Here is a 25,812-nt window from a genome sequence, read left to right on the forward strand (position 1 = left end):
CTGCAGCCTTGGCCTTCTTGGAGGGATGCACCGAGCCGTACCAAAGCGAGCCGTGCCGTGCCGTGTCAGGCTGTGCCGTGCTGTTGCATGATGTGCAAGGCTGTGCCATGCTGTGCCAGGCTGTGCCAGGCCATTTTGTGCTGTGCCAGGCTGTGCCAGGCCATTCTGTGCTGTGCCATACTGTGCCATGCTGTGCCAGGCTGTGCCGTACCATGCAGTGCCATGCCGTGCCGTGCTGTGCCAGGCTGTGCCAGGCTGTGCCATGCCGTTCTTTGCTGTGCCATGCTGTGACATGCCGCGCCAGACTGTGCCAAGCCATGGCAGGCTGTGCCATACCATGCAGTGCCATGCCGTGCCGTGCCGTGCCATGTCCCAACACACACAACAGCACCACACCGTGCCGTGCCAAACTCGGCCAAGCCGTGCCGCAGCCCCGCAGGGCTGTGCCGTGCCAAACCGTGCCGTGCCAGGCTGGGTCACCCCGCGCCGCGCAGTGCCGGGCTGAGCCACATCACCCCGTGCCATGCCGTGCCGGGCTGTACCGAGCCAGGAGGGGCTGTGCCACCCCCGTGCCGTGCCGTGCCGTGCCGTGCCAGCCCCGTGCCGCTGGGCGGCGCACCGGGCGCACCGGGAGGCGGCGGGGGGGGGCGGCCCGGGCGCACCGGGCGGAGCGGGCGCAACGGGAGGCGGCGGCGGGCATGGACGAGCCCAGCATCCTGCGGCGCCGGGGCCTCCAGGTGAGCGGCGGGGAGGGCACCGGGCACCGGGAGCGGCGGGGGAGGGAGCGGGGAGGTGGCGGGGGGCGGAGAGGGGCTGCGGGGGTGCTGTGAGGGTGGAGGGGGTGCCGGGGTGGGTGGTGATGGGGGGTGCTGGGGGCTCCCTGGGGGTGCTGCAGGCTCCGTGTGGGTGCGAGGGGTGGGTGCTGGGGGTGGGAGGTGGGTGGGAGGGAAAGGGGGTGCTGTGGGTGAGAGAGGGGTGCTGGGTGCGTGCGTGTGCAGGAGGTGGGTGCTGGGTGGGCACGGGGTGGGTGCTGTGGGTGAGAGGTGGGTGCTGGGTGTGCAAGAAGTGGGTGCTGGGTGTGCAAGTGGGTGCTGTGAGTGTGCAAGAAGTGGGTGCCGTGTGGGCACGGGGTGGGTGCTGCGGGTGAGAGGTGGGTGCTGGGTGTGCGTGTGCAAGAAGTGGGTGCTGTGCCTGTGCAAGTGGGTGCTGTGAGTGTGCAAGAAGTGGGTGCTGCAGGTGAGCAGCGTGCCCGATGGGACCGGGGCCGTATCCCTGGGGGGCTGCGCTGGGGGCTCCCACTGAGCACCCCAAGGGGTCCCCTCTCCCCGCGCCCCCTCCCACAGGGACCCTGGGCACCCGCTGCCGTTCTCAGAGGGGAGACAACCACAGCAGGGACTGGGGGGGGGGGGGCTGAGCATTGAACCCAGGGGCTCGGCACCGATTTTCCGGGTGACCTCACGCCTCCGTCCCCATCTGCAAAAAGGAGCCGCGGCCACCCCACAGGCCCAAACCGAGCTGTCGGGGCGGCTGGAGGATGGCACGGCGCTGCCTTCATTCGAGCTGGCAGCTCCCCGGGGCGCCCGTGCTCCGCTGCACGCTCAGCAGCACCGGGCAAAAACCGTGCGTGGGGGCTGCGGCCCCCACAGCACCACCACGGGGCTCCGGGCTCTCGGCACGGGCATCGCGCTTGGGTGCCCCTGCAGTCCCTGGGGGGAGCAGGAGGGGTGGGAAGGGTCACCCCAAAGTGCTGGGCAGCAAAGTGCCCCCCCCCCCGGTGCCGTCCCTGATGCCGTCCTTGCAGGGAGCAGCTTAATCCTGGCCCCCACCCGGACCTGTGGATGGGGGCAGCACCCTGTGGGTTCGGTTCTCTGGGCACCCTGAGGGTGCTGGCCCCATGGTGCCACCCCACAAGGGTCCCTGGGGCCTTTGCAGGGTGCTGTGGCTGTCCCCGGGGTGCAGCGGGGCTGGAGAGCCCCCAGCAGCGATGGGTGCTGGGTGCTGTGGGCCCGCTCTGCACCCACACAGCTGCAAATGGGTTGGGGAGGGTGTGCCGTGGGTGGGGGTTAATTCTGGGGACCTGGGGGGGGGGTCTGTCCTTTGTCCTGCTGTCCTGCCTGCAATAAACCCCGAGGGTGACCCTACTTCTGCTGGGGTGACAGCATGAGCCTGGGTGGGGGGGACAGCAGGGTGCTGGGGGGCTCCTGCTCCACATGGGGACCCCACAACCCCTTCCCCAGCCCGAGTCTGGCGTCACCCAGTGCTGCTGGCACCCACACCCCCCCGGGAGGGGCACCCACTCCCCCCACCAGCACCCGTGGGCCCCAAATCCCGCATCCCCACGCACAGGGCCGTGATATCACCCGTTGCCAGGGCGATGCTGCTGCATCACCGCACGCCCCAGCCCCGGGATTTCCACGGGGGCCGTGGGCAGCGGGACGGGCGCGCGGGCACCCCGGCTGCGTGCGGGGGACACCGCTCGCCCCCGCAGCGGCGCACGCTCAGCCCCCACCCGTGGGTGCTGCCACGTCGGGAATGTGTTTAAGCTGCTTAGGGGCAGGGGGGCGGTGGGTGCAGGATGAGGCCAGCAGTGGGCATTAGCCTGGCACGGGGCTGTTTGTGCTGGCACGCTCACGCCGTGCCAAAGTGGGGGGTGCCGGGTCCCTGACGGACCCCAAAATGCCAGGGGGACGGAGCAGGCAGTGCTCCTGCTGCACCGCTGCCCTTCGCCCCCATTGCAGCAGCCGCAGGCAAACAGCTCGTGCGAGAAATATTCCTGGTGGCTGGAAAAATAAATATCCTGGGGGGGCACCGGCTGCTCCCCATGCCTGGGGAGTGGGGGACGGGGATGGGGACAGGGCACGGCCACCCCCCGGGGTCACGCTGCAGCCTGGTGGCTCGGCGCTGCTCCTGCTCTGCTGTCCTCATGCCCGTGTCCCCAGGCTTGGCCACGGTGCCACCAGCCCCGGGGATTTGGGAAGGAGCTGTCCCCCCGCGCTCACCCCCTGGGTCCCCGTGGCCGCCCTGACCCCGCTCTTTGCTTCTCTCGTTGCAGAAGGAGCTGAGCCTGCCGCGCCGAGGGAGAGCGTAAGTCCAGGGGACAGGGGTGTCACTGGGGGGGGACGGGCTTGGGGACACGTCACCGGCCCCCGGGGTCAGTGGGGACAGGCGTTGGATGCCAGCGCAGGGTGCCCAAACCCAGGGTGGCATCACCGTGTTCCCAATACTGGAGGGTTCCAAAATGTGTGTGTTTACTGGGGTGGACTGGGGCATACTGGGGTGGACTGTGCCATGTTGGGGTGCGCTGGGGTGTTTTGAGCTGTACTGGGGTGCACTGGGGTGTACTGGTGTGCAGCAGGAGGCAGTTGTGAGGCTGCGCTGAGGTTGCGTTGGGGTTTGTTGGGGCTGTTTTGGGGCGTTTTAGGGCGCTTTGGGGTCTTGTGGAAGGAACAGAGGGGTGTACTGGTGCTGTGCCGGCTTTACTGGGGGATATGGGGCGTGCAGGGGCCGTGCCAATGGTGCGCTGGGGAGGGCACTGGGGCCGTACTGGAGCCGTACTGGGGCTGTGATGTGCGGGCATCGGCAGTGCCGGGGCGCATCCCAGAACGGAGCAGCCTCTGGACTGGGCTGGGAGGGGTGTGCTGGGAGCTGGGGGGCTGCTGAGCCGAGCCGTACCGAGCCGTACCGGGCTGTACCGAGCCGTACCGAGCCGTACCGTGCCGTACCGAGCCGTACCGGGCCGTACCGAGCCGTACCGGGCCGTACCGGGCAGTACCGTGCCGTACCTTCCCGTACCTTCCCGTACCTTCCCGTACCTTCCCGTACCGTTCCGAGCCGCTCCGACCCGAGCCAACCAACCCGTTCCGAGCCGAACCGTGCCGCAGGGGCGGGTCCGGGCCCGGCGGGCCGAGCCCGGCTCCCGGTTGGGGCCGCCGCCGCCGCCGCCCGCCCGCGGGAGCCGCCCAGCGCGGGGGCTGCCGGTGCGGCGGCGGCGGCGGCGGCGGCGCGGGGAGCGGAGCGGTGAGGAGCGGTGCGGGGCGGCATGAAGTCGCGGCGGGACCGGCTGAAAATCCCCTCGCTGACCTTGGAGTGAGTCGGGGCTGCCGGTGGCACCGGTACCGGGCTTGGGATGCCGGCGGCGGCAGCATCCTGAGCATCCCGAGCATCCCCTCATCCTGAGCATCCCTTAATCCCCTAATCCTGAGCATCCCCTCATCCCAAATGGGATATCCCCACATCCTGAGCATCCCCTAATCCCAAACATCCCCTCATCCCTGCATCCCCTAATCCTGATCATCCCCTCACCCCCACAATCCTACATCCCCACATCCTGAGCATCCCCTCATCCCAAATATCCCCTCATCCCAAGCATCCCCTCATCCCAGGCATCCCCTCACCCCCTCATCCCAAGCATCCCCTAATCCTGGGCATCCCCTAATCCCAAGCATCCCCTCATCCCTGCACCCCCTCACCCCTGACCCCCACATCCCCTCCCCCCTCCACCCCACACCCCACACCCCCACTGCCCAGTGAGGACCCCATCTCCCCCCCCCAGCCCCCATTCCCCTCTGTGCCCCCCTCCCCAAACCATCCCTGGTCCCCCATATCCCCGCTGCCCCCCTGCAGCTCTCCCCACTCCCGTCCCCATCCCTCATCCCTCTGTCCCCAGCCCCTTTCCCCCTCCCGGTGTCACCCCCGGGGGGGGTCCCCGTGGCACCGGGTCCCGTTCATGCCCTTGCCTTGCAGCCTGTCCCCGAGCAGCCAGAGCCCGACCCTGCTGAGCCCCTGCAGCCCCTGCAGCCCCTGCAGCCCGTTACTAACCCTGCACCCCTGGAGGTAAGCCCCCTCCCCCAAATCCCAAACCCCACCCCACACCAAGAGGGGACCCTGCACGGAAAGGGGACGGGGCGATGAGGTGGGTTCCCCCCACCAGGGACACCCCGGGGTGGGCAGAAAGGAGGAGGGATGGGGTCTGTCACCCCAAAAAGTGAGCTGGTGTCTGCTCTGGGTGGCTCCGTTTTGGGGTACCCCATAGGATTGCCATTGAGGTGGCTTCAGGTTGGCCTCCGAGCTTCCTCGGTCCATTTTGGGGACCCCCTATGGGATCACCATCGAGGTGGCTTCAGCTCGGTCCCTGAGCGTCCTCGTTTTTTGGGGGGATCACCTCAAAATGGGACCAGGGGGATGCCCCGGTTGGCATTAGGGACGATGCCTTCCTCCCACGTGGGAAACCTCCAGTGCCCCCTTTTCCAGCCATGTCACCTCCTTGTGGGATGCTCGGGGTTATGGGGACGTTTGGGGCTGGGGTGCAATAGGGGAGGCTGCGGGGAGGGTGGGTGCTGGGGCCAGGCTGCTTTTTTGGGATGTGGGCAGTGGGGGACAGTCCGGGGACAAGGACATCCCTCTGGTGGCATCCCGGCCCCATCACGGTGGGGATTTGGGGGATTTTCAGCCCGGTTTGGTGATGCTGTCCTGTGTGGGGTTTGAGCTTGTGATGTGCCAGCACCTGACCCACTCAGGGAGCCGAAAAAATGAGGCCGGGCACCGGGATTTGTGTCACTGGGTCTCTGTGCGGGGTGTCCCCGGCTCAGCACGGGAGGAAGTTTGGGGGAGGGGGGGGGATGCCATATGGGAACCCCCCGGCCTCGCGGCCCCATGGGGCAAAGCACCCAGTGCAGGGGGAGGCACTAAGGGGAGCCCCTTGGGGGTGTCCGTGGTGGGGAGTTGGGGGCAGGTTTTGGGGCCTGCAGCCCCTGTTTGGGGGGGGGTCATGCATGAGCAGCGGTGGTTGCATTGCCATGGTAACCCTGACCCCATTTTGGGGTGATATCCTGTCTCTATAGTAACCCTGACCCCATTTTGGGGTGATTCCCTGTCTCTATAGTAACCCTGACTCATTTTGGGGGTGATGCCCCTTTTCTATGCTAACCCCAAGCCTCCATTTTGGGGTGATGTCCTGTCTCTATAATAACTGAACCCCATTTTGGGGTGATGTCCTGTCTCTGTAATAACCCCGACCCCATTTTAAGGTGCTGCCCTACCTCCATAGTAACCCCAACCCCGTTCTGGGGTGCTGCCCCATTTCCATGGTAACCCCTGACCCTGTTTTGGGGTGCAGAGCCATCTCTCCACCAACCCCGACCCCATTTTGGGGTGCTTCCCCACCTCCATGGTAACCCCAACCCCATTTTGTGGTGATGTCCTGTCTCTATAGTAACCCCTACCCCATTTTGGGGTGCTGCCCCACCTCTGTGGTAACCCTGACCCCATTTAGGGGTGCAGTCCCACCTCTACACCAACCCCGACCCCATTTTGGGGTACAGCCCCATCTCCCTAGTAACCCTGACCCCATTTTGGGGTGATGTCCTGTCTCTATAGTAACCCACGACCCCATTTTAGGGTGCTGTCCCACCTGCTTGGTACCCCCAACCCCATTTTGTGGTGCAGCCCCACCTCTATACCAACCCTGACCCCATTTTGGGGTGCAGAGCCAGCTCCCTAGTAACCCACGACCCCATTTGGGGTACAGCCCCACCTCTACACTAACCCCAACCCCATTTTGGGGTGATGTCCTATCTCTATAGTAACCCCCGACCCCATTTTGGGGTGCTGCCACATCTCTACACCAACCCTGACCGCATTTTGGGGTGCAGCCCCATCTCCCTAGTAACCCCAACCCCATTTTGGGGTGCTGTCCTGTCTCTATAGCACCCCCCGACCCCATTTTGGGGTGCAGCCCCACCTGCCCCCACTAGCTACCAGCACCCCATCTCCCTGCGGGGGGGGGGGGGGGGGGGGGGGGGCCTCCCTCACTCCCCCGTTATCCCCAATCCCCCCAATTTTTTGGGGGGGCTCCTCCCGTTTCCACGGCAACCGCTCCCCCCCCGTTGGGTGCCGGTAATGGCGGCGGGGGGGGCACCGTCTCCATGGCAACCCCGGTGCCGCCGGGCGGGAGGGGCCGGGCGCGGCGGGGAGGCGGTGGCGGGAGGCCCAGGCCCGGCCCCGGTGCTGGCGCCGGGCCCGGCCCCGTTCGGCCCCGTTCCGGCCCCGTTCCGGCCCCTCCGGGCCGCGATGTCGGACCCCAGCTGCTGGGGGGCCGCTCCCGCCGGTTACCGGGGGCAGCGGGCGGCCGGGGCCCTGCTGCAGCGCTCCAAGAGGTGCGGGGCCTGCGCCCGGGGGGGGGGGGGGGGATCGGGGGTTGGAGGGGGGAGGTTTGGGGGTGCTCGGTTTGGGGGGGGGGCTCTGGGGGTGTAATCTGGGGGTGCTTGGTTTGGGGGGGCTCTGGGGGTGCGTGGGTTTTGGGGGGGCTCTGGGGGTGTAATGGGGGGGTGCTCGGTTTGGGGGGGCCTTTGGGGGCACGTGGTTTGGGGGGTTGCATGGTTTGGGGGGGGTCTGGGGGTTTGATCTGGGGGTATGGGGTTTGGGGGGGGACTCTGGGGGTGTAATGTGGGGGTGCTTGGTTTGGGGGGGCCTCTGGGGGTGCATGGGTTGGGTTTGGGGGGGCTCTGGGGGTGTAATGTGGGGGTGCTTGGTTTGGGGGGCTCAGGGGCACATGGTTTGGGGGGTTGCATGGTTTGGGGGGGCTCTGGGAGTGCGATCTGGGGGTGCATGGTTTGGGGGGGCCATATTGGAGATGTGTGGTTTGGGGGGGGGGCTATGGGGGCATGTGGTTTGGGGGGTTGCATGGTTTGGGGGGGGCTCTAGGGGTGTAATCTGGGGCTTTATGGTTTGGGGGGGTCTTGGGGGTGCATGGTTTGGGGGGAGTCTGGCAGTGCGATATGGGGGTGCTTGGTTTTGGGGGGGGTTGGGGGTGCAGGGTTTTGGGGGGGTTGTATTGGAGATGTGTGGATTTGGGGGGTGCTCTAGGGGTGCGTGGTTTGGGGGGTTGAATGATTGGGGGGGCTCTAGGGATGCGATCTGGGGGTGCATGGTTTGGGGGGATGCATCGGGGGTGCACAGTTTTTGGGGGTTGAATTGATGCGTGGTTTGGGGGGGGTTGCACTGGGGCTGTAATCTTGGGGTGCACGATTTGGGGGGGGGTTGCAGCAGGGGTTGCACCTGGGGGCGCGTCGTGTGGAGGGGGGCTGTCCCCTGGGAGCACCCTTTGGGGGTGCATTATTTGGGAGAGCTGCACGGTGGGGGTGCCTGCCAGCGGGGTAAGATTTGGGGGGGGGTGCATCAGAGGGGGGGTGCATTGGTTGGGAGCCCTGTGCCATAGAGGGGGCGGCATTTAGGGTCTGGCAACGGGGGGAGGCGATGATGTCCCCCCCCTCCGAGGTGCGACGCCTGATGTTGGGGACCCCCAGATTCCAGATTTGGGGTACGGGACTGAACCAGGCAAGAACCCCCATGAGAACCCCACATTTTTATATAAAACTGATGCAAATCGGGTGCGGGGGCTGAGTGGGGGGGGGGCGTTGGGTTGGGGGCGAGGTCCCCCCCCCGCTGTTGCTCGTAGGACTGGCACGAACAAAGCGCCGCTGGTTGCTTAGCGAACGAAGCCGCTCGGCGCGGGGCTGACGGCGCCTGCGTTGCTCCTGGGGGGGGAATCGCAGCCGGGAGCTGCCTCGTGCACGGGTTGGGGTCCTTTGGGGGACGAGGGGTGGTGACGGTGGCATCCCGGCCGTCCCTACACGTGGGTGCTGCCCGAGCACCGTCCCCGTGGGGGGAGCCTGGTGGGGAGGCGTAATTGCAGGGCGCATCCGAGATGGTGCTCCAAAGGTGCACGGGGTTTGCTCTTCTTTCATTGTTCCTCCTAAAATCCGCAGCAAGAGCGGGGGCTGGCCTATTTCACAGCACGCAGGGCACGCGTGGTGGTGTTTGGGGTGGTTTAGAGCCCTGTAGGGTCTGAGGGATCCGAATTTCCCGTGGTGGGGAGGTGAAACGGCCGGCACGGCGCGGAGCCACTCGGCTCCTGCGTTGCTCAACGTGGCAGCACCGTTTCCTTAGGGAGCGGGGAGTCCTGCAGAGCTTTGTCCCCATCTCCTTTCTTTTTGAGCTGTTTTCTCTTCGGGAGGTTTGGATCTCGTGGTGGTGTTGAGGAGGTGCTGGAGGCACAGCCTGTGCCGGGCAGCGCGGGGCATTTCACCACTGCGACCCCGTCCACAGCATCCCGCACCACAGCCCCCATCTCAGGAGGTCTCAAACATCGCGGAGAAGAAATCGCCCTGGGCACTGGCATGGAAACTTTGGGTGCAGCAGCTTGGATCAACATTAACAGCAAAATATCCCACTGGAAAGGAATTTTTCCAGCAAAAATGGCCCGGCTTCATGGCACTTCGTGCCATTGCTTCATGGCACGTCCCCGTGTCGGCAGGCACACGAGCGCCGTGCGTTTGTTGGTGGGGCTCGGAGGACTTTTTCTCCACGGCCACGTGAAGGCCGGGAGGGTTCCTAATCCTGGGAGCTGAGCTGGTGCTTTTGTACTTTGAGACGGTGCCCGTGCCCTTATCAGCCCGACCCTTGCCTCGTGCTTCGCTGGAACCGAGTGCCCGTGCCACCGGCAGGGGCTTTGTCCCGCGTGAAGCCCACGGGGTAGGAAGCTAGAAACACCAGGCAGGATAAATGAGGGATTTACCCAGGTTTTATTTATTTATTCACCCAGGTTTGGGCTTTTCCAGCCCTAACAGCGGGGTCCCTCTGGGCAGCTCGGCCCTGTTGTTCACCCCACGGGCAGTGACGAGCGCTGGCTGGCATCCGACACGCGTTGCCCTACTGCCCTGGAAGGGTTTAGTCACCGACTCTCTGATCCTTCTCCAAAACACGTCACTCGATCCCGCAGGACAGGAGCAGGATGCCCACGGCCCCGTTGCTTGCCCACGGCCAGCATTTCCCCTTCCAGCTCGGGACATTTTATGATTGGGGTTAGCATCACCCCGAGTGCCGGGACATCACGCTCGGGGCCGGGTGAGGCGTTATTTCACTCCGGGGTCACGGCCTCTGTCCCACGCTTCCCGCATCCTTTGAAAAAACAAAACAAAACAAACACTGGATGGTGACAGCCTCGGAGATGCCGTGCGCAGGCAGCGTGTCCCCGCGTCCGAGCGGCTCCGGGGGTGCTGACGGCGATTTTCCACTCCATGTTTGGTAAAAATGCACCAAGCGTGCAGTTAAGCACCGGGGGCACCGCCGGCAGCACGAGCTGGACCTCAGCCCCGGCTCCTGCCTTCGGGAGCTTGGGTTTTTAGCCCGAGGTTTACATGCTGCAGAGGATGGGCAGCAGCCGGAGCTGATGCATCAGGCAGAGCAGGGTTAAAGCGGAGCAAGATGGTTGCAGCAGCGAGGGTGGAGCGCGCGGAAACAGGAAACAGCAGCCTCTGCCTGTGTCAAGATTACTGGAACTTGCTTAGCCGAAGATTTTTGTTTTCACTTCCAAAATGAAACCTCCCGCGCGGGGCTGCAGAGCTGCCGGGAACGCCACCGGCACCGCGCTGTCCCCACCGCCCCTCGTCCCCTCAGGGTCCCCTCCTGCGAGAGGAGGATGAGCAGATCCGCACCTTGGCAGGGCGAAAGAGGGGAGCTGCACCAAATCTTGCAGTTCTGCCTGATAAATATCTGCCGGGGTTGGTTTGGCAGCGGAGCAACGTTGGCTCGTGGTGCCTCGTGCGCCCGGCCCGGCGCAGCTGGGTGCTGCGGTTTTGCTGCTGCCCCCGTGGGTGCTGGGGAGGGTGCGCGCAGCCGGCGGTGCTGCAGCTTCAGCTGGGTCCTGGGTGCGAGCTGCAAAAGCAAACGGAGGGGCCAGGAGGGTCTTTGGGGTGCTCCCCGCACCCTGGACCTCGAGCAAAAGAGATGTGGACCCTGATTTTTTTTTGAGAGGAGGAGGCAAAAAAGCATGCTGGATAATTCTGGGTTAAATCAGCCCTTCCCTGCTGGGAACCACCTCGTGCTGCCTGTGCTGCTCATGCCTTTGGGACCCGGGGAGCATCTTTTTGTCCCGGGGCTGTGCTCCTGTGCCTGGCTGTTAAACCCCAGCCCTTAGCGGGTGCTGTCAGCGTGGCCAGGCAGCTCGGCGGCGCCGTGCAGCACGTGCAGCTGGAGGAAGCGCGGCTGCAGGAACCGCAGCCTGACCTACTTGGTCGGAACGCGGCTCTCTGACATTTTCATGGGGATTTGTCCTTGGCCTGGCTTTAAAAAACCCACACGGCTTCTGTCGTGCGTACACGAGCTGCCCCCAGCCTCCGCTCTGCTCTGGGGATATTCCCTCCCAGCAGGGTGAAAGCTTCGGTGGGGCCGGGGGGTGTTTTAAAAGCAGGTTCCCGTGGGCTGTGTGCGGGCTGCAGCAGCCTCGTGGGCAGGTGGGCAGCAAAGCAGCAGGTCCCCGCTGGCAGGGGAAGCCCTGAGCTCGTGGCTTGCAGCAAAAGGAAGCAAAAACGAAATTCCTGCAAGGAGCACTGAAGTCTTGTGCGTGTGGAGGGCGCGAATGTCGGTGATGACACGGAAACCTCGTGCTTGCAGACGTGCTCTTTCTCTTGTTTCCTTGTGGGTGCTGGCGTGCAGACCCCAAGCAGCACCGGGACGGGGTGATAAAGCCATGAGCGTGGGGCCGTGCACGGTGCTGCTTTCTGTCCTGCGCTGTCACACACGTGGCTTCCTCCTGGAGCTGGTTTGGAGGAGCACAGCTGAGCCCTGCGCGTGCAACACCAACGGGCAGAGCAGAGGGGACGGGGATGCTGCCAGCCTGGTGAAGGCAGCGGGGTTTCTCCATGGGGCTGGGGGTTTAGGGGCTGGCTGTCCTCCCCCTGGGCATGGGGGACACAAGGGATGTAGGAACTGGGGGCATTTTCCACGCTGCGCAGTGGGGCTGGCGGTGGCCTGAAGCAACTTGGCATTTCTGTCGCTTCCTCCTTTTAGATCCCTTTTTCTATTCTTGCCCAACAGCCCGCATGCATCTTCCCTCCCGGCAGGCCAAAACCAGAAGTGGGGCTGTGATGAGACGGTTTGGCTTCCAAACTAACCCTGCCAGCCCTTCTCCAGCAGCATGTCTCCAGGGTCATGATCTTCCCGGGGGCACAAATCCGTGATCGATGCGGTGACAGCAGCCGTGTCCCCTCACTGCCACCCGGGCGAGCTGGAGCTGGGGCTGCAGGGCGCTGCCTGCAAGCAACCCGCACGTGTCTGAGCCCGACCTGTGCTTTGCTTTCCCAAATGAATCCCCTTTTCTTTTTCCTTCCCCAGTTGCCGAAGCAGCAACAGGAAGAGCTTGGTGGTGGGGACGCCCTCTCCGACCCTCTCGCGTCCTCTCTCGCCGCTCTCGGTGCCAACGGGTAAGGGGAGTGCTGAGGCTGAGCTGGGCATCGCCCCAAATTACCCCGATATCCTGGGGGGGGGCAGCGAGGGCCCTGCAGGTGCTGCCTGGGTGCTTGGTGGCTTTTCCAGGAGGGAGCAGAGGGACGGTGTAGGGAATGCTGTGATTAATTCTCCTTTTCCCCTGCAGCTGGGAGCAGCCCCTTGGACAGCCCACGTAACTTCTCCACCAGCACCTCCGTCAACTTCCCCTTCGCCCGCAGGTGAGCGCCTCATCGCCCTAATCACCACCACCATCCACAAATTGGGGCTGTTCTGTTGGTCTTAATGATTTTTTTTATTCCTCACGATTTTTGTTTTGGTTTTGTTTTTTGCCCTGCTGCTGTGACCGGTGCTTCCCATCGCCTTCCAGCCATGCTCCTCGGACCGACAGGCAAGTACTGGCTGGGAGAAGGGTTTTGTGGAGGGGAGCTGCTTCGGTGGCAGCATCTGCTCCACCTGGGCACGTCCCCGCTCCCCTTCCTTCTGGCCGTGTCGTGCATCCCTAGCGGGAAGATCCCCAGCTGCAGAAGGGCTGCAGGGATTGCTACGGGAAGAGAAACATCCCCGTTCCCATCACGCTGTCCCCCAGCCCCAAATTCTGTCCCGCTCTGTTCCTCGTGCTCGAGTTCACGCACGGGGGCAGAGGGATGACGTTAACCCCTGGATTGGCGCATGGAAAAAAGCTGGAGGCTTGTGTTTAGTTTTCACGCTCGTACTGGAGGAAAAAGCCAAAAGGGCTTTGCGGACATCCCCGTGGCGTAGGGGCCAGCGCATCGCCAGCTCCGTCCTCAGCCCCTGCATCGTGGCCCTGTCCTGCACGCATGGGAAACGGCGCCGGGAGGTGAAGGGCCTCATCCTGACCCGCTCCGTTGGAAACGTGTCCAAGAGGAAGCATTCGCCTACGTGCGAGCGTTTGCCTTCCTGTTTATAACGAGGCTCTGCTGTCCGTGTGCGCCCTGCACGGGTTCTTAGGAATCCTGATTTCTCCCAGAACCAAGTCCCAGGAGTTAGGATTTTGCTCCAGTTAAAAATCAGATTCTCACTTTTTACTTTTTCCCCTTTGGAAACGGAGCCGCTCGAGTGCAGCGCGTGGCTCGGCAGGGCAGGGCTGTTGTGGGGCTGTGGCTGCCATCGCTTCGGGTTCCCCACCCCAGCAGCATCCCCATCACAGAGGGAATAGCTCACCTCACCCAGGGTCATGAACTGTGTGAAACCACCACTATTTCACCCATTTTCATCCCGTTCTGGCAAGAGGCTTCAGGGCTTTCTCACAGGAGCAAACAGCAGTCCTCTTTCCCATCCTTTTCATTCTGATTTTATTTCTGCACGTGCCTTCACGTGTTTTCTCCAGCGTGTGACAGGCGCGCGTTGCTCTTGCAGGGCTGATGGCAGAAGGTGGTCACTGGCTTCGCTGCCCTCGTCTGGCTATGGGACCAACACCCCCAGCTCCACCGTCTCGGTAAGGTTGGCTCTCTCGGGGCAGGAGGCGAGAAGAAGCAAAGTGCTTTGGGAGCTTTGGGTGAATCCCGAGCCCTGCAGCATCACGTGCAGCAGCTGCGTCGTGTGTTCCTAATTTTAGGAAAGCTGCAGAGCCCCGCTAATGGCAGCAGCTCCTCCTGCATGTTAAAGCTTTGCTGCATCTCGTTGAAATACGCACGGGACACGTCCGTGCTGAGAAAGAGCAGGATAGGAGCTGCTGGGGATGCCCCAGGTGGATGGGATCAGGCCCTGGGCAGAGCCAGAGGTTGAATTTTGGGGTGGGTGCAGGCAGTGCACAAAGTCCCGGCCAGCTCCTGCCACCCGTGTTGCACGCAGTGAGCGCAGGAGGTGCACATGGAGCAACGCTCATCAGTTTTTCCAGTCTACTAAGAGGCTCGAGGCGTGTTTTCCCGGAGGCTTTGCTGCTTGCCAGGCACCGACCCGTCTCCTGACCTTCTTGACCGTGTCTGTCCTTCCTTGCAGTCGTCCTCGTCCTCCCAGGAGCGGCTGCACCAGCTGCCGTACCAGCCCACCCCCGACGAGCTGCATTTCCTTTCCAAGCATTTCCGCAGCACGGAGAGCGTCACGGACGAGGACGGGCGGCACTCGCCCTGCCTGCGCCCACGATCCAGGAGCCTGAGGTACAGAAACCGCCTGTGCTGGTGTGACGATGCTCAGGGACCCGCTTCTGGCCACTTCTGCCAGCTCTTCCTGGGACATCTTGGTCCTGCTTAGCCATGGGGTTGGCCCCGATATGTTTTTTCCCCTTGTAAAGAAGTGGTAAAACTCCGTGCTTCTGCAGCTAGGCTCTGCTTTCCAGCAGTCCCTTGGCTGTCAGGATGACACTTAAAAATGAGATTACTTGGTTTGAGGTTGGGGAAAGCAGCATTTGTTCCCAAATTGCCATTTCACAGCCTCCTGCCGCGTGATCCACGGGGTTTTGGCAGACCTGGGGACCCCAGAGCAGGAGCCCAAGTGATGGCATCTGCTCCGAGGGCACTTTATCAGATGTCACGGCCGCAGGGCCAGCAGCCTGAGCTGCCGTTAGGGGATTAAGCAGCCTGTTTGCGTGCTCAGCTTTGGAAGCGTCGCCTCCTTTAACAAAAGCCAAGCACCGCAGGCACGTCCGCACCTCCCCAGCAGGCAGAGGTGCGGCTCTCCCGGGGCTCCGCAAATTGCTCGGAGGTCTGGGAAGGCGACTTGCTGCTGCTTTCGGCTGCAATTTCATTAAAAGCAGATTAATTAGCTGGCAGGTTTGGCAGGTGGCGACCCTTCCGCTGAGGAAACGCCAGTTTTGCGATCAGCGCTGCGAAGCACGAGCAGGGGCTCTGCGCTGAGCTGGGGCTCAGCTCCTGAGCGAGCCGGTCGGGGGTTCGTTATGGCATTTATTACACAGTGCTTAATGAGTGGCTGCCTGCTCCTGCCGCCTGCTTTGCATAATGAGATTACGGCCCTGGTGCTGGTGGCACGAGGAGCAACGTCGGGTGAGGGAAAAGAAAGCTTTCTCCTGCAGGTCCCCGTGCCTGCTGCGGGGAAGGTGGGGATGGGTTGGGATTTCTCTGCTGTGGCTGGTGAACTGCAAAAAGGGCAACTGCAGCACCAACCTGTGGGATCCGGGAGGGCTGTGGGTACCCGGCTGCAGTCTCGGCATCCTTCCAGCAGCTTTGTTGTTGCTGTCTCTGCCACTGACATCACGGCAGGGGCTGAAGCAGAAACGATGGCACGAGAGGAAGCCGAGGATGAGCCGGCTGGTTGGAGCCAAGTGATTAATGCAGCTCTGGTGGCCCGGCTTCAAAATGCCTGTGGCTTTTCTGGTGACTTGGGTTTGGAGAGCTGAGTCTGCGGGAGGTCGGCACTCCCAGGGCCTGACCAGACCCTGCCAGGACGTGCGTGGGGCTGGCACCCCCTGCTCAGGATGGAAACGCTGAAACTGGGGAAGGGGAGAGCTGCTGGTGGCTGTAGGCATGCGGTGATGGGGGCCCCAGGGACGTCCCAACCGGCGCAGGTGATCCCGATGGTGCTGGAGCTCCTGGCCCAAGGCTGAGCGCTCCGCTTGGACGGGCTCTAATGGCTTGTGACACCAGGGACAACGAGGAGAGAACAAATTGCAGCAGCTCTCCGGGGGGCAGTAGCTATTTGCATACTTGTAAATGCCTCGGTCTCGTAACGCAGCCGCTTTCCCACCCCGCAGCCCTGGACGGACGAGCGGAACGTTTGATAATGAGGTGGTGATGATGAACCATGTCTACAAGGAGCGGTTCCCCAAGGTAACCCTGGCCTGGGGGGGAAGGGGGACGATGGCATCAGTGCCCCCACAGCATCCTGACAGCTCCTCCGGAAAAATCAGTGTGCTGGAACGTGAAATGCACGAGTGGATGTCGGGGGTGCTGGGGGACACTGGGGACGTGGGAACGAGCCAGGGAGGCAGGGACACGCGGCTCTGCATCGTCACACGTGCAGGCAGCCGTCTCCAGAGACCCTGGTGGGGCTTCTGCAGGCTGGTCCCAAGTGGGACCAGAGGTTGGAGTGGTGGGAGGTGGCAGCACGAGGCCGGGAGGTGGCACGGGGACACGCGTTCACAAATGTCACCATCCCTTCTGCCTCGCAGGCCACGGCCCAGATGGAGGAGCGGCTGCAGGACACCATCAGGAACTTCTCTCCAAGCAGCACCCTGCCGCTGGCGGACGGGGTCCTGGGCTTCATCCACCACCAGATCATCGAGCTGGCCCGCGACTGCCTGGCCAAGTCCCAGGGGGCTCTCATCACCTCCCGCTACTTCATGGAGCTGCAGGAGAAGCTCGAGAAGATGCTGAGAGACGTGAGTGGGGGCAATTCCCTGCCCGGCGCCGTCTCCCGAGGCCGTCGGTGACTCCAGGCTTCCGTCCCCTTTTCCGGCAGGCTCAGGAGCGTTCGGAGAGCGAGGAAGTGAAGTTCATCGACCAGCTGGTGAGGAAGCTGCTGATAATCATCTCCCGTCCTGCGCGCCTCCTGGAGTGCCTGGTAAGAAGCTGCAGCTCCCCGTGGGTGTTTGTCTTCCACGGGCAGTTCCACGGAGGAGGAGTCCCGCTAGGAAGAGCCTCTTCTCTCCACCCTGCTGGGTCCCCCGGGGGAATCGCTGCTCACATGCAGCCTGGGCTGCCAAGATGAGCTGAGCCCATTCTCAGGGTCAGAGCCGTTTCGTGGAGGGGAGAGGCCGTTTCTCCTCCCAAGCCAGGCCATGGGCTGCAGGGGTTTTAAAATCCCTCTGTGCTTGGAGGAATGATGCTAGAGCCAGGAACAGAGCGCTCAGCTGTCTCCAGCAAGCATCCAGAGCCTGTGCCCCGCTCAATGTGCAGCTCAGAGGGAAGGTCGGACTTGGCAAAGCCTCGCTCCCTGCCCACACTGGGTTTTTCCCCGTCTAGGAGTTTGACCCTGAGGAGTTCTATCACCTCCTGGAAGCCGCAGAGGGACACGCCAAAGTTGGCCAGGGAATAAAAACCGACATTCCCCGCTACATCATCAGCCAGCTGGGGCTCGTCAAGGACCCGCTGGAGGGTAAGGAAGAGCTGGGGTGAGGTCTGCGGGGGGCCGTGAGCCCCTCCTGCTCCCCGTCCTGGGCACCGGGAGGTGCAGGCAGTGGCTGGAGCCGGCTGGGCTGCAGGTCCAGGACGGCAGCCAAGCCTCCAGGCCAACCCAGCATCTCATTATTGCTCCCAACATGTTCAGCAAAGCAGATTAATCTCAAGAACACTTAATCCATAGGAAGCCAAGGCTTTGGGAAGGGGGGGGGAACCATAATCCTTGAAAAACACGGGAATGACTATGGGAAAAAGAGAATTATGTAAATGTTTGACCTCCGGTTTAACCTCCTAATGCCCCGACCTGAATTTCTCCAGACAATGGCTTGAACAAAGCATGTTGCTAACCCCCCGCGGGATCTCTGAGACTGGAGGGAAGGTGATAGCTGGGGGATTCTTTTGGGATAAAGTGAGGTTGAGCATGAAGAAGGTGAATACCATCACTGTCTTCTGCAGAAATGGTGCAGCTGGACCACTTCGACAGCGGGAACACCATCACGCCGGAGAACGACGACACCTGCGAGGTGAGCAGGGTCCCACCTGCATGTCCCCACGCGTGTCCCACCCGGTGCCCCCAGCACCATCCTGCTGCCCTCCACACCACAGCTCCGTGCGAATTCCTGCCTGCCAGCAGCACGGGGGGCACACGGAGCACCACGGGCACGCTAAAGCCCCTCTGCCTCTTTCCAGAGCCAGCCTTCGGTCACTGCTCCTCGGAGGAAACCCTGCGAGGGTGACTTCGAGACCATCAAGCTGATCAGCAACGGGGCCTACGGGTGAGCTGGGAGGGCTGGGCAGGCGCTGGTGGCACACGCTTGGAGCATCCTTCCCTGCCCTGCAGCAAACAGCCCTCCTGGCAGCATGCTCGTAGTTTCCAACCCTTCCTTCCACCTGCAGACACCTCCAAGCCCACGTGCGCTGAATTTGCATGTTTCTGACCGTAGCTGCTGCTCGTCCTGCCTGTCCAAGCCCCGTGTGCCGTGGGATCGGTGCCGGAGGTTGGAGAACGTGTTCTGAGGTCTGGTGGCTCTCTCCTAGGGCCGTGTACCTGGTGAGGCACAGGGAGACGCGGCAGCGTTTCGCCTTGAAGAAGATCAACAAGCAGAACCTCATCCTGCGCAACCAGATCCAGCAGGTCTTCGTGGAGAGGGACATCCTCACCTTCGCCGAGAACCCCTTCGTGGTCAGCATGTTCTGCTCCTTCGAGACGAAGCGACACCTCTGCATGGTGATGGAGTACGTGGAAGGTGAGCAGGGCGCTTGGGGTGGTGCAGCGAGGAGGGGGGACAAGGGGAGAGACCCCGATAACAGCCAGGTGTCCGAGTATTAAGGATGCCATCCTGATGGCTCCTGCTTTGCTTCACTTTGGGGAGCAGAGGGAAGCCCTGCTGTCATCCCCAGTCCCACCCTGATGAAGGTGGTGGCTGCCTCACCTAGGAGAACATTTCTGCCCCATGCTCGGGCAGAGCTGCAGCTCCGAGAAGGGACGGGAGGGTCTCACTGGGAGCCTTCCAAACTCTTCCCGGAGACCCCTCCGTCTTTTCCAAGTGCTCAGGAGCAGCCGTGTTGTTCCCACAGGGGGGGATTGTGCCACGCTGCTGAAGAACATGGGCCCGCTGCCCGTGGACATGGCGAAGATGTACTTTGCTGAGACTGTCCTGGCGCTGGAGTACCTCCACAACTACGGCATCGTGCACCGCGACCTCAAACCTGACAAGTGAGGACAGGGGTTGGTCCCACAAAGGGGCAGGGGCTGGGTTGAGAGGGAGAGGGGCTGCTCCAGGCCAGGAGAGGAAGACAACGAGGCGGCTCCTTCTCTTCCAGCCTGCTCATCACCTCCATGGGCCACATCAAGCTGACGGACTTCGGCCTGTCCAAGATTGGCTTGATGAACATGACCACCAACCTCTACGAAGGGCACATGGAGAAGGACACTCGGGAGTTCATGGACAAGCAGGTATGAGGGTGGCCCTCAGTGGCACCCGAAATAGGCTCGGGGCCCGGTGCGGAGGTTGTTGGGGAGGTGTCAGCAGCACCCAGCGCTGGTTTAAACGCAGGTGTGCGGCACGCCCGAGTACATCGCGCCAGAAGTCATCCTCATCCAGGGCTACGGCAAGCCCGTCGACTGGTGGGCCATGGGCATCATCCTCTACGAGTTCCTGGTGGGCTGCGTCCCCTTTTTCGGGGACACCCCCGAGGAGCTCTTCGGGCAGGTGATCAGCGGTGAGTGCCCGCAGCCGCCGGCACGTTTTGCTGCTCCTTTCGCTCTTCCTACCCAGCCCCTCGCCCCCAGCCGCTGCTCCCTGCACCCGAGGGGCTCCGTGCTCACCTCCCCTTTTGTTGCAGATGAAATCATGTGGCCGGAGGGGGACGAGGCTCTTCCTGCTGATGCTCAGGACCTGATCACCCGGCTGCTGAGGCAGTGCCCGCTCGAGCGCTTGGGCACCGGTACGTGTGCTAGGATGGGCTCGAGGCAGCTCCAGGCTCAGCAGCACTTGGGGCTTCACCAGGCACCCGTAACAATCATATCAAGCCATTTTCTTGTGTGATAAAGCGTGTCCTGCTGTGTTAAGGACACGGTGCAAGGCACAAATCCATCCTGGGGGAGAGGAGATGGTGCTGTTGGGGCTGGGGACGTTTCGGGATGTGCTCTCCTCACGGGGGTTTCTCTGCCTGCCAGGGGGTGCGCACGAGGTGAAGCACCATGCCTTCTTCCTCCACCTGGACTGGAACGGGCTCCTGCGGCAGAAGGCGGAGTTCATCCCCCAGCTGGAGTCCGAGGACGACACCAGCTACTTCGACAGTGAGGCCACCTCCAGCCCCTTGCCCCCGCGGTCCTTTGGCCCCGCTGCAGGGCGGATGCTGCAGCAGGAGATGAAAATCTCCTGGGTGAACTCTGTCATTTTACACCCTGAGCTAAGCCACAAAAAACAGATGTAAATCTGTTTCTGGGCTGCTCAGCCTTAACAAAAGCATTGCTTTCTCATCCCAAAACGTTCCCGGGGTTCCTGACACCTCCTGTTCCCTCGTGGCAGGACGTCAGACCTCACCACTGGTGCTCTTGCTTTCAGCTCGCTCCGAGAGGTACCGCCACTTGGATTCAGAGGATGAAGAAACCAACGACGAGGAATCCTCCGTGGAGATCGGCCAGTTCTCCTCCTGCTCCCATCGCTTTAGCAAGGTGCTTGATCCATCCTCTAAAACCCCAGCAGGGTGGTGCCTGGGCTCTGACCCCACAAGTAGGACCCCACCCAGCAGCACAACCACTCAATTCCAACCTCTCACCTATTCCCCAGGTGTACAGCAGCTCCGAGTACCTGGCCACGCACTCCAACCTCAGCCTCTCGTCCTCTGATCGGAGCCACAGCGAGGACAAGGAGGACAGGGGGGAGCGCTGGGACCGGCACTCGGGAGACGAGGACAGGAGCCGGCTGTCGGGTGCAGAGCCCCGGTGAGTGCTGGGACGGGGACGTTGATGTGAGCACGGGGTGTTCCCATCGGATGCTGTCAGTGGGACCTGTCCTGGGGTGCTGCAGAAACCCAGGACCTTTCCTCACTCATTTATGGGTGCTCTGCGCCCTCTGGCTCCCTCCCTGCAGACTGCGGTCCTGGACGTCCTGCAGCTCCACGCCCTACACCTCCCAGCACGAGCGCAGCCGCAGCCCTGCTGCCCTGACCAGCACCTACAGCCTGGACACCATGCCCAAATTTGCCTTCTCCTCGGAAGACGAAAGCCCTTGCGTGGCACCGGCCAAGCCAGAGCGACCCAAATTTGTGCTGGGAGATCCTGACGCTGGGTCCAGCACGGCGGTGAAGACTTCGGCGTTGTCTGGTGCGTGGGTTTTGGGGTCAGACAGGGTCCCTAATGGTGTTGGGTGGCTTCTCCACGCTCTCCTGAACCCCGTAGAGGGTCCAAAAGGACCCTCCTCAGCCATTTTACCACCTCCTTCCTCCTCCCTTTCAGCTGATCTCGTCAGCCTGAACCGCATCCGCCTGCGGAGCAACAGCACCGGCACCAAAAATTCAGCTCCCAGGGGCTTGGAGCCGGGCAGCAGCCGCCGGCTGAGCAGCCAGAAGGACGGGACGGAGAAACCCAGAACTTCTCCCGGCAGCCGTGTGCCCAAATCCGCCTCCGTCTCGGCCCTGTCCCTCATCATCACGTCAGGTTTGTCGTTGGCTTCTGCAGCCGCCGCGGCCGCCACGTGGCTTCCCGGGCATGAGCCTCCTTCTTCTCCTTGCAGATGACTTCAGCAGCGGTGCCCTCATGAGCCCCATCTCCCCCCACTCGCTCTCGTCCAACCCCTCTTCCCGAGACTCGTCCCCGAGCCGGGATTCTTCTCTGGCCATCACCAGCCTGCGGCCCCCCATCATCATCCACAGCTCGGGCAAGAAGTACGGCTTCACGCTGCGAGCCATCCGGGTCTACATGGGGGACAGCGACGTCTACGCCGTGCACCACATGGTTTGGGTAGGTGGCCCCGGGGACCGGTGACACCGTTGGGACGCCACAGGTGGTGGGAGGTGTGGGTTTTGTCCGAGCAAAAGCCTGGCTGTCTTGTTGCAGAGCGTGGAAGAAGGGAGCCCTGCGCAGGAAGCGGGGCTGAGAGCTGGAGACCTCATCACGCACGTCAACGGGGAGTCGGTGCTGGGTTTGGTGCACCGGGACGTCGTGGAGCTGCTGCTGAAGGTAGGTGCCTTGTTCTGCTCGCCCGGCTTGCTCGGGACCTGCATGCAGCTGCCCCAACCGGCACGTCAAGCCCGAGCAGCAAATTATCCCTGACCCTTGGGAGCGTGGGAATCCCAAAATCTGACGGTGCTGCAGCGGAGCCGCCGACACCACGGAGCTGCCACCCAGCAAATGGATGTGAAACGCAGCAGAGCGCAGGGTTTAGCTTCTGGGGGGGTGAGAGGGGATGTTTGTGAGATGTGGGGCTCGCGGCTGCCTTGCAGACAGCTCTTTGGGGTTAAACCCTGGTGCTTGGGGCCAGCATGCTGCAATGACCCCTTTCCTACCCGCAGAGTGGCAATAAAGTAGCCCTGAGGACCACTGCCCTGGAGAACACCTCCATCAAAATTGGCCCTGCCCGGAAAAACAGCTCCAAGACACGGATGGCCCGAAGGAGCAAGAAGAGCAGGAAAAGGGACAGCCAGGACAGGTGAGAATAAACGGGGGGGGGATAAAATGGTCCGTTTGGTCCCGGTGTCCTGGAGCTGGAACACGAGGTGCAGGTGGAGGAGCACAACCCCACCAGATTTAGGTCTGCAGGCTTTAAAGAGAGCTGGCAGCAGCATCTCCAAGGCCCCAAGGGTGCCTCCTTCTCCCCCCCAATTTGTGACCGACCTCCCCGTGCGCTTCCTTCCAAGGAGGAAATCCCTTTTCAAGAAGATCTCCAAGCAGTCGACGGTGCTGCACACCAGCCGCAGCTTCTCCTCCGGCCTCCACCACTCGCTGTCCTCCAGCGAGAGCCTCCCGGAGTCCCCCACACACAGCCTGTCCCCGGGTCCCACGACGCCGTGCCGCAGCCCCGCTCCGGATCTGCCCCCAGGTACCTGAACCACCGCGCGTGCGGGGTTGGGATCCTCTTTTTTTCCCCCGGGGAGGGGACGGGGACAGTGGCATCCCTGGCGGTTGGTGACTTCTCTCCCTCTCTCTCTCCCCGTGGCAGATGCTGTGTCCCCGCAGAGCACCTCTCCCTCCTCCAGCACCCCCACATCACCCGCCGGCCACGTGCGCCCCAGCACCCTGCACGGGCTGGCTCCCAAGCTGAGTGGGCAGCGCTACAAGGTGGGACGCCGCAAATCCACCAGCAGCATCCCCCCCTCGCCCCTCGCCTGCACCCCCGCCTGCGCCCAACGCCCGACGTCCCCCCAGAGGTCCCCGTCCCCGCTCCCCGCTCACCCCAAACCCTCCCACCCCTTCCAAGGCAAGACTCTGTCCCCCCCCACCATCGTGCGGCAAGGGGCTCGGCCACGCAGCGCCGAGTGCCCCCGCTCCCCCCTGCTCAAGCGCGTGCAGTCGGCGGAGAAGATGGCAACGTACCTGGCCGAGAAGAAGACCGGGGGCGGCCGAAAACTGGGGCTGGAGATGCCTCTGCGGGATGGAGCCGGGGAAGTTTTTGGGGAGGGTGAAGCGCCCATCCCGCTGTACCCCATCGAGCACGGCTACGGAGCGGTTTCGCGGCCGGCGGAGCAGGAGATGGTGGTGATGCGGCGCCTGAACCTCTCCGAGCGCCGCGACTCCTTCAAGAAGCAAGAAGCCGTGCAAGAAGTGAGCTTCGACGAGCCGGGAGGCGAGGACGGGGCCAAAAACGACACCGGGCAGGGCGCGGGCACGGGGCCCACGGAGCCCAAAGCCAGCCGGGTGCCGCAGATCGCGGTGCAGGGCTCGGAGAGCGATGAGCAGGAGCCGGGGGTGGCCGGCTGGGAATGCCAGGCCTCCTACCCCCTCCACCTCTTCAGCACCGACAGCACCGCCGGCATCGCCTTGCCGCGGCGGGACGGCCACCGGCATCACCGGACCTGTGGGGACGGGGCCCCCTCGGGGCTACCGGCACGGGGCATCCCCTAAAACCTCCCTGATTTGGGTCCCGTGCTGCTGCTGTGCCGTGGGATGAAACGTTTTTATCTCCGGACCGCGCCGAGCTCCGGAGCTTTGCCTTTTGTACTAACTGCAGAGACGCCCAGATTTCTGTCGCGGGGGCTCTCGGCGCGGCGGTGGCGTTTCCCCGGCATCAGGGCCCGAAACTTTGTGAATAGAAAGGACTCGATGCAAAAACTCGGAACTAATTTATTACTTTTATAAGCTAAACCAGAGGCGTTGCAGGGTCCAAGCTGTCCCAGCCTTTCCCGTGTGTTTCCCGGCCCCCGTCCCGATGACAACGACGTTTTCTAACCAAAAGAATTTCCCCGTTTGTTCACTTTCAGCTGGAAAAGCCCCCAAAATTCAGCCACAGGGCAGGTTTTCCAAGTAGCGATGAAGCCGAGGGCTCCCCTCGGCAGATGTGCATTCAGGGTCGCCTCCATCTCCATGAACCCCCCCCGGTGCCCCACTGCTCCTGCAGGAAAATCCCCCAAATCCCCCAAAACCCGTGCCAAGGGCCATGGGGGTCATTTTATAAACACGTGGCAGATGTAAGGGTTTTATTTTTTTTATTATGATTCCTTTTGAGAAAGCCCCATCCCGCTCTCCCAACCTGCTCCATCATCTCCCAAGAGGAGCGGGGCTGGGGAGGATAAACCCGGCCCGACCATTGCTTGGGATTCAGCAATTTGATGCAAAAAACAGGGTTTTTAGTCTTTTTTTTTTAATTATTTTTCCCTATTCTGCCATGATGTACCTTTGGGCATTCACTCGGTATGGTTGATGCATTTCATGAAAAGCCAATATTTCCATTTTTCAAAAAAAAAAACCACCACAGTATTTCAATTCTTCAAAAAAAAAGCAACCCAAGCGAGCTCTGCTCTACCTGCAATTTCTAAATTTCTCCTCCCGCAGCTCTCTTCCCGACGGACCAAGGGCCAGCCCAGTGCTTTCCCCTCCCCCCCCGTTTCTAACGTTTTCTGTGCTCTAACCTTTGCTGCTGCATGCACAGGGCCACGCCGCCGCGCTCCGGCCCCTCGGTGCCATCTCCCACCCCGAAGCGTTGGCTCCGTATTTCACTGGATTATTTCGTGTGCGTGTGGTTCGTGCGAGGCTCTTTGGACAAGGCTCGGCGTTTCCTCCCCTCTGTCTCCCTTTTTTCTTGCGACGCATCTCTTGCGGTGTGCAAAGGGTGGTTTTTTTTTATGGAAAATGTCGTAAAAGCGGATGGGACCTTGTCTTCCTGGGCTGTGCCGAGCACCGGTCTTGCTGTTACCTTCGGGAAGTTTTATGTTGTATTAAAATTGTTCCTTGGGACGTGCTGCGGCGTGGGGTCTTGTGAAACAGAGAGGCTGGAAGAGGCTGGATGAGGGCAGGGGGTGGGTTCTGGAGGGGATCCTCATGCAGTGCCTGGTGCAGTGCTTAATGCCCATTGCAGTGCCCCCTTGCAGTCCCTGTTGCAGTCCCTGTTGCAGTGCCCATACAACGCCCACTGCAGTGTTTGTTGCAGTGCGTGGTGCAATGCTCACTGCCCGTTGAAGCACCTATGCAATGCCCACTGCAGTGCCCATGCAGTGCTTGGTGCAATTCAGTGCCCATTGCAGAGCCCATTGCAGTGCGTGGTGCAAATGAATGCCTGCTGCAGTGCCCGTGTAATGCCCATGCAGTGCCTGCTGCAGTGCCCAATGCTCATTGCAATGCCCGGTGCAATGCTCAATGCCCGGTGCAGCCCCCATGCAACGCCCAGTTGCAATACCTGGTGCAATGCCTGGTGCAGCCCCCATGCAATGCCCGGTGCAATGCCTGGTTCAGTGCCTGGTGCAATGCTCAATGCCCGGTGCAATGCTCAATGCCGTTGCAGCTGCCGTGCAATGCCCAGCGCAATGCCTGGTGCAGTCCCCATGCAGTGCCTAG

At 62.5% G+C, this 25,812-nt stretch overlaps 1 protein-coding gene across 6 annotated transcripts; it reads left to right on the plus strand.

Moving 5' to 3' along the window:
- The first annotated feature begins 628 nt into the window (after positions 1 to 628).
- Positions 629 to 25,215, plus strand: MAST3 (microtubule associated serine/threonine kinase 3). 6 transcript variants are annotated; one of them, XM_068661898.1, is made up of 28 exons: positions 629 to 737; positions 3,053 to 3,084; positions 12,172 to 12,260; positions 12,431 to 12,503; positions 12,653 to 12,673; positions 13,663 to 13,741; positions 14,245 to 14,402; positions 15,953 to 16,028; positions 16,370 to 16,579; positions 16,660 to 16,761; positions 17,163 to 17,295; positions 17,775 to 17,842; positions 18,009 to 18,094; positions 18,357 to 18,565; positions 18,897 to 19,035; positions 19,143 to 19,275; positions 19,376 to 19,541; positions 19,665 to 19,766; positions 19,999 to 20,121; positions 20,390 to 20,499; positions 20,615 to 20,769; positions 20,918 to 21,150; positions 21,283 to 21,483; positions 21,560 to 21,786; positions 21,883 to 22,005; positions 22,338 to 22,474; positions 22,683 to 22,864; positions 22,985 to 25,215. In XM_068661898.1, exons 1-28 carry the CDS (start codon positions 699 to 701, stop codon positions 23,884 to 23,886), a joined length of 4,308 nt encoding a protein of 1,435 aa, XP_068517999.1. In that variant the 5' UTR covers positions 629 to 698; the 3' UTR covers positions 23,887 to 25,215. The 6 variants fall into 6 exon arrangements, with proteins under 6 accessions (XP_068517999.1, XP_068518000.1, XP_068518001.1 ...); XM_068661900.1 differs by lacking the exons at positions 629 to 737; positions 3,053 to 3,084 and adding exons at positions 4,025 to 4,086; positions 4,744 to 4,833; XM_068661899.1 differs by lacking the exon at positions 12,653 to 12,673.
- The last annotated feature ends 597 nt before the right edge of the window (positions 25,216 to 25,812 follow it).

This window comes from Anas acuta, chromosome 26 (genome assembly GCF_963932015.1).
Source record: "Anas acuta chromosome 26, bAnaAcu1.1, whole genome shotgun sequence".
In the NCBI taxonomy this organism is placed as follows: domain Eukaryota; kingdom Metazoa; phylum Chordata; class Aves; order Anseriformes; family Anatidae; genus Anas; species Anas acuta.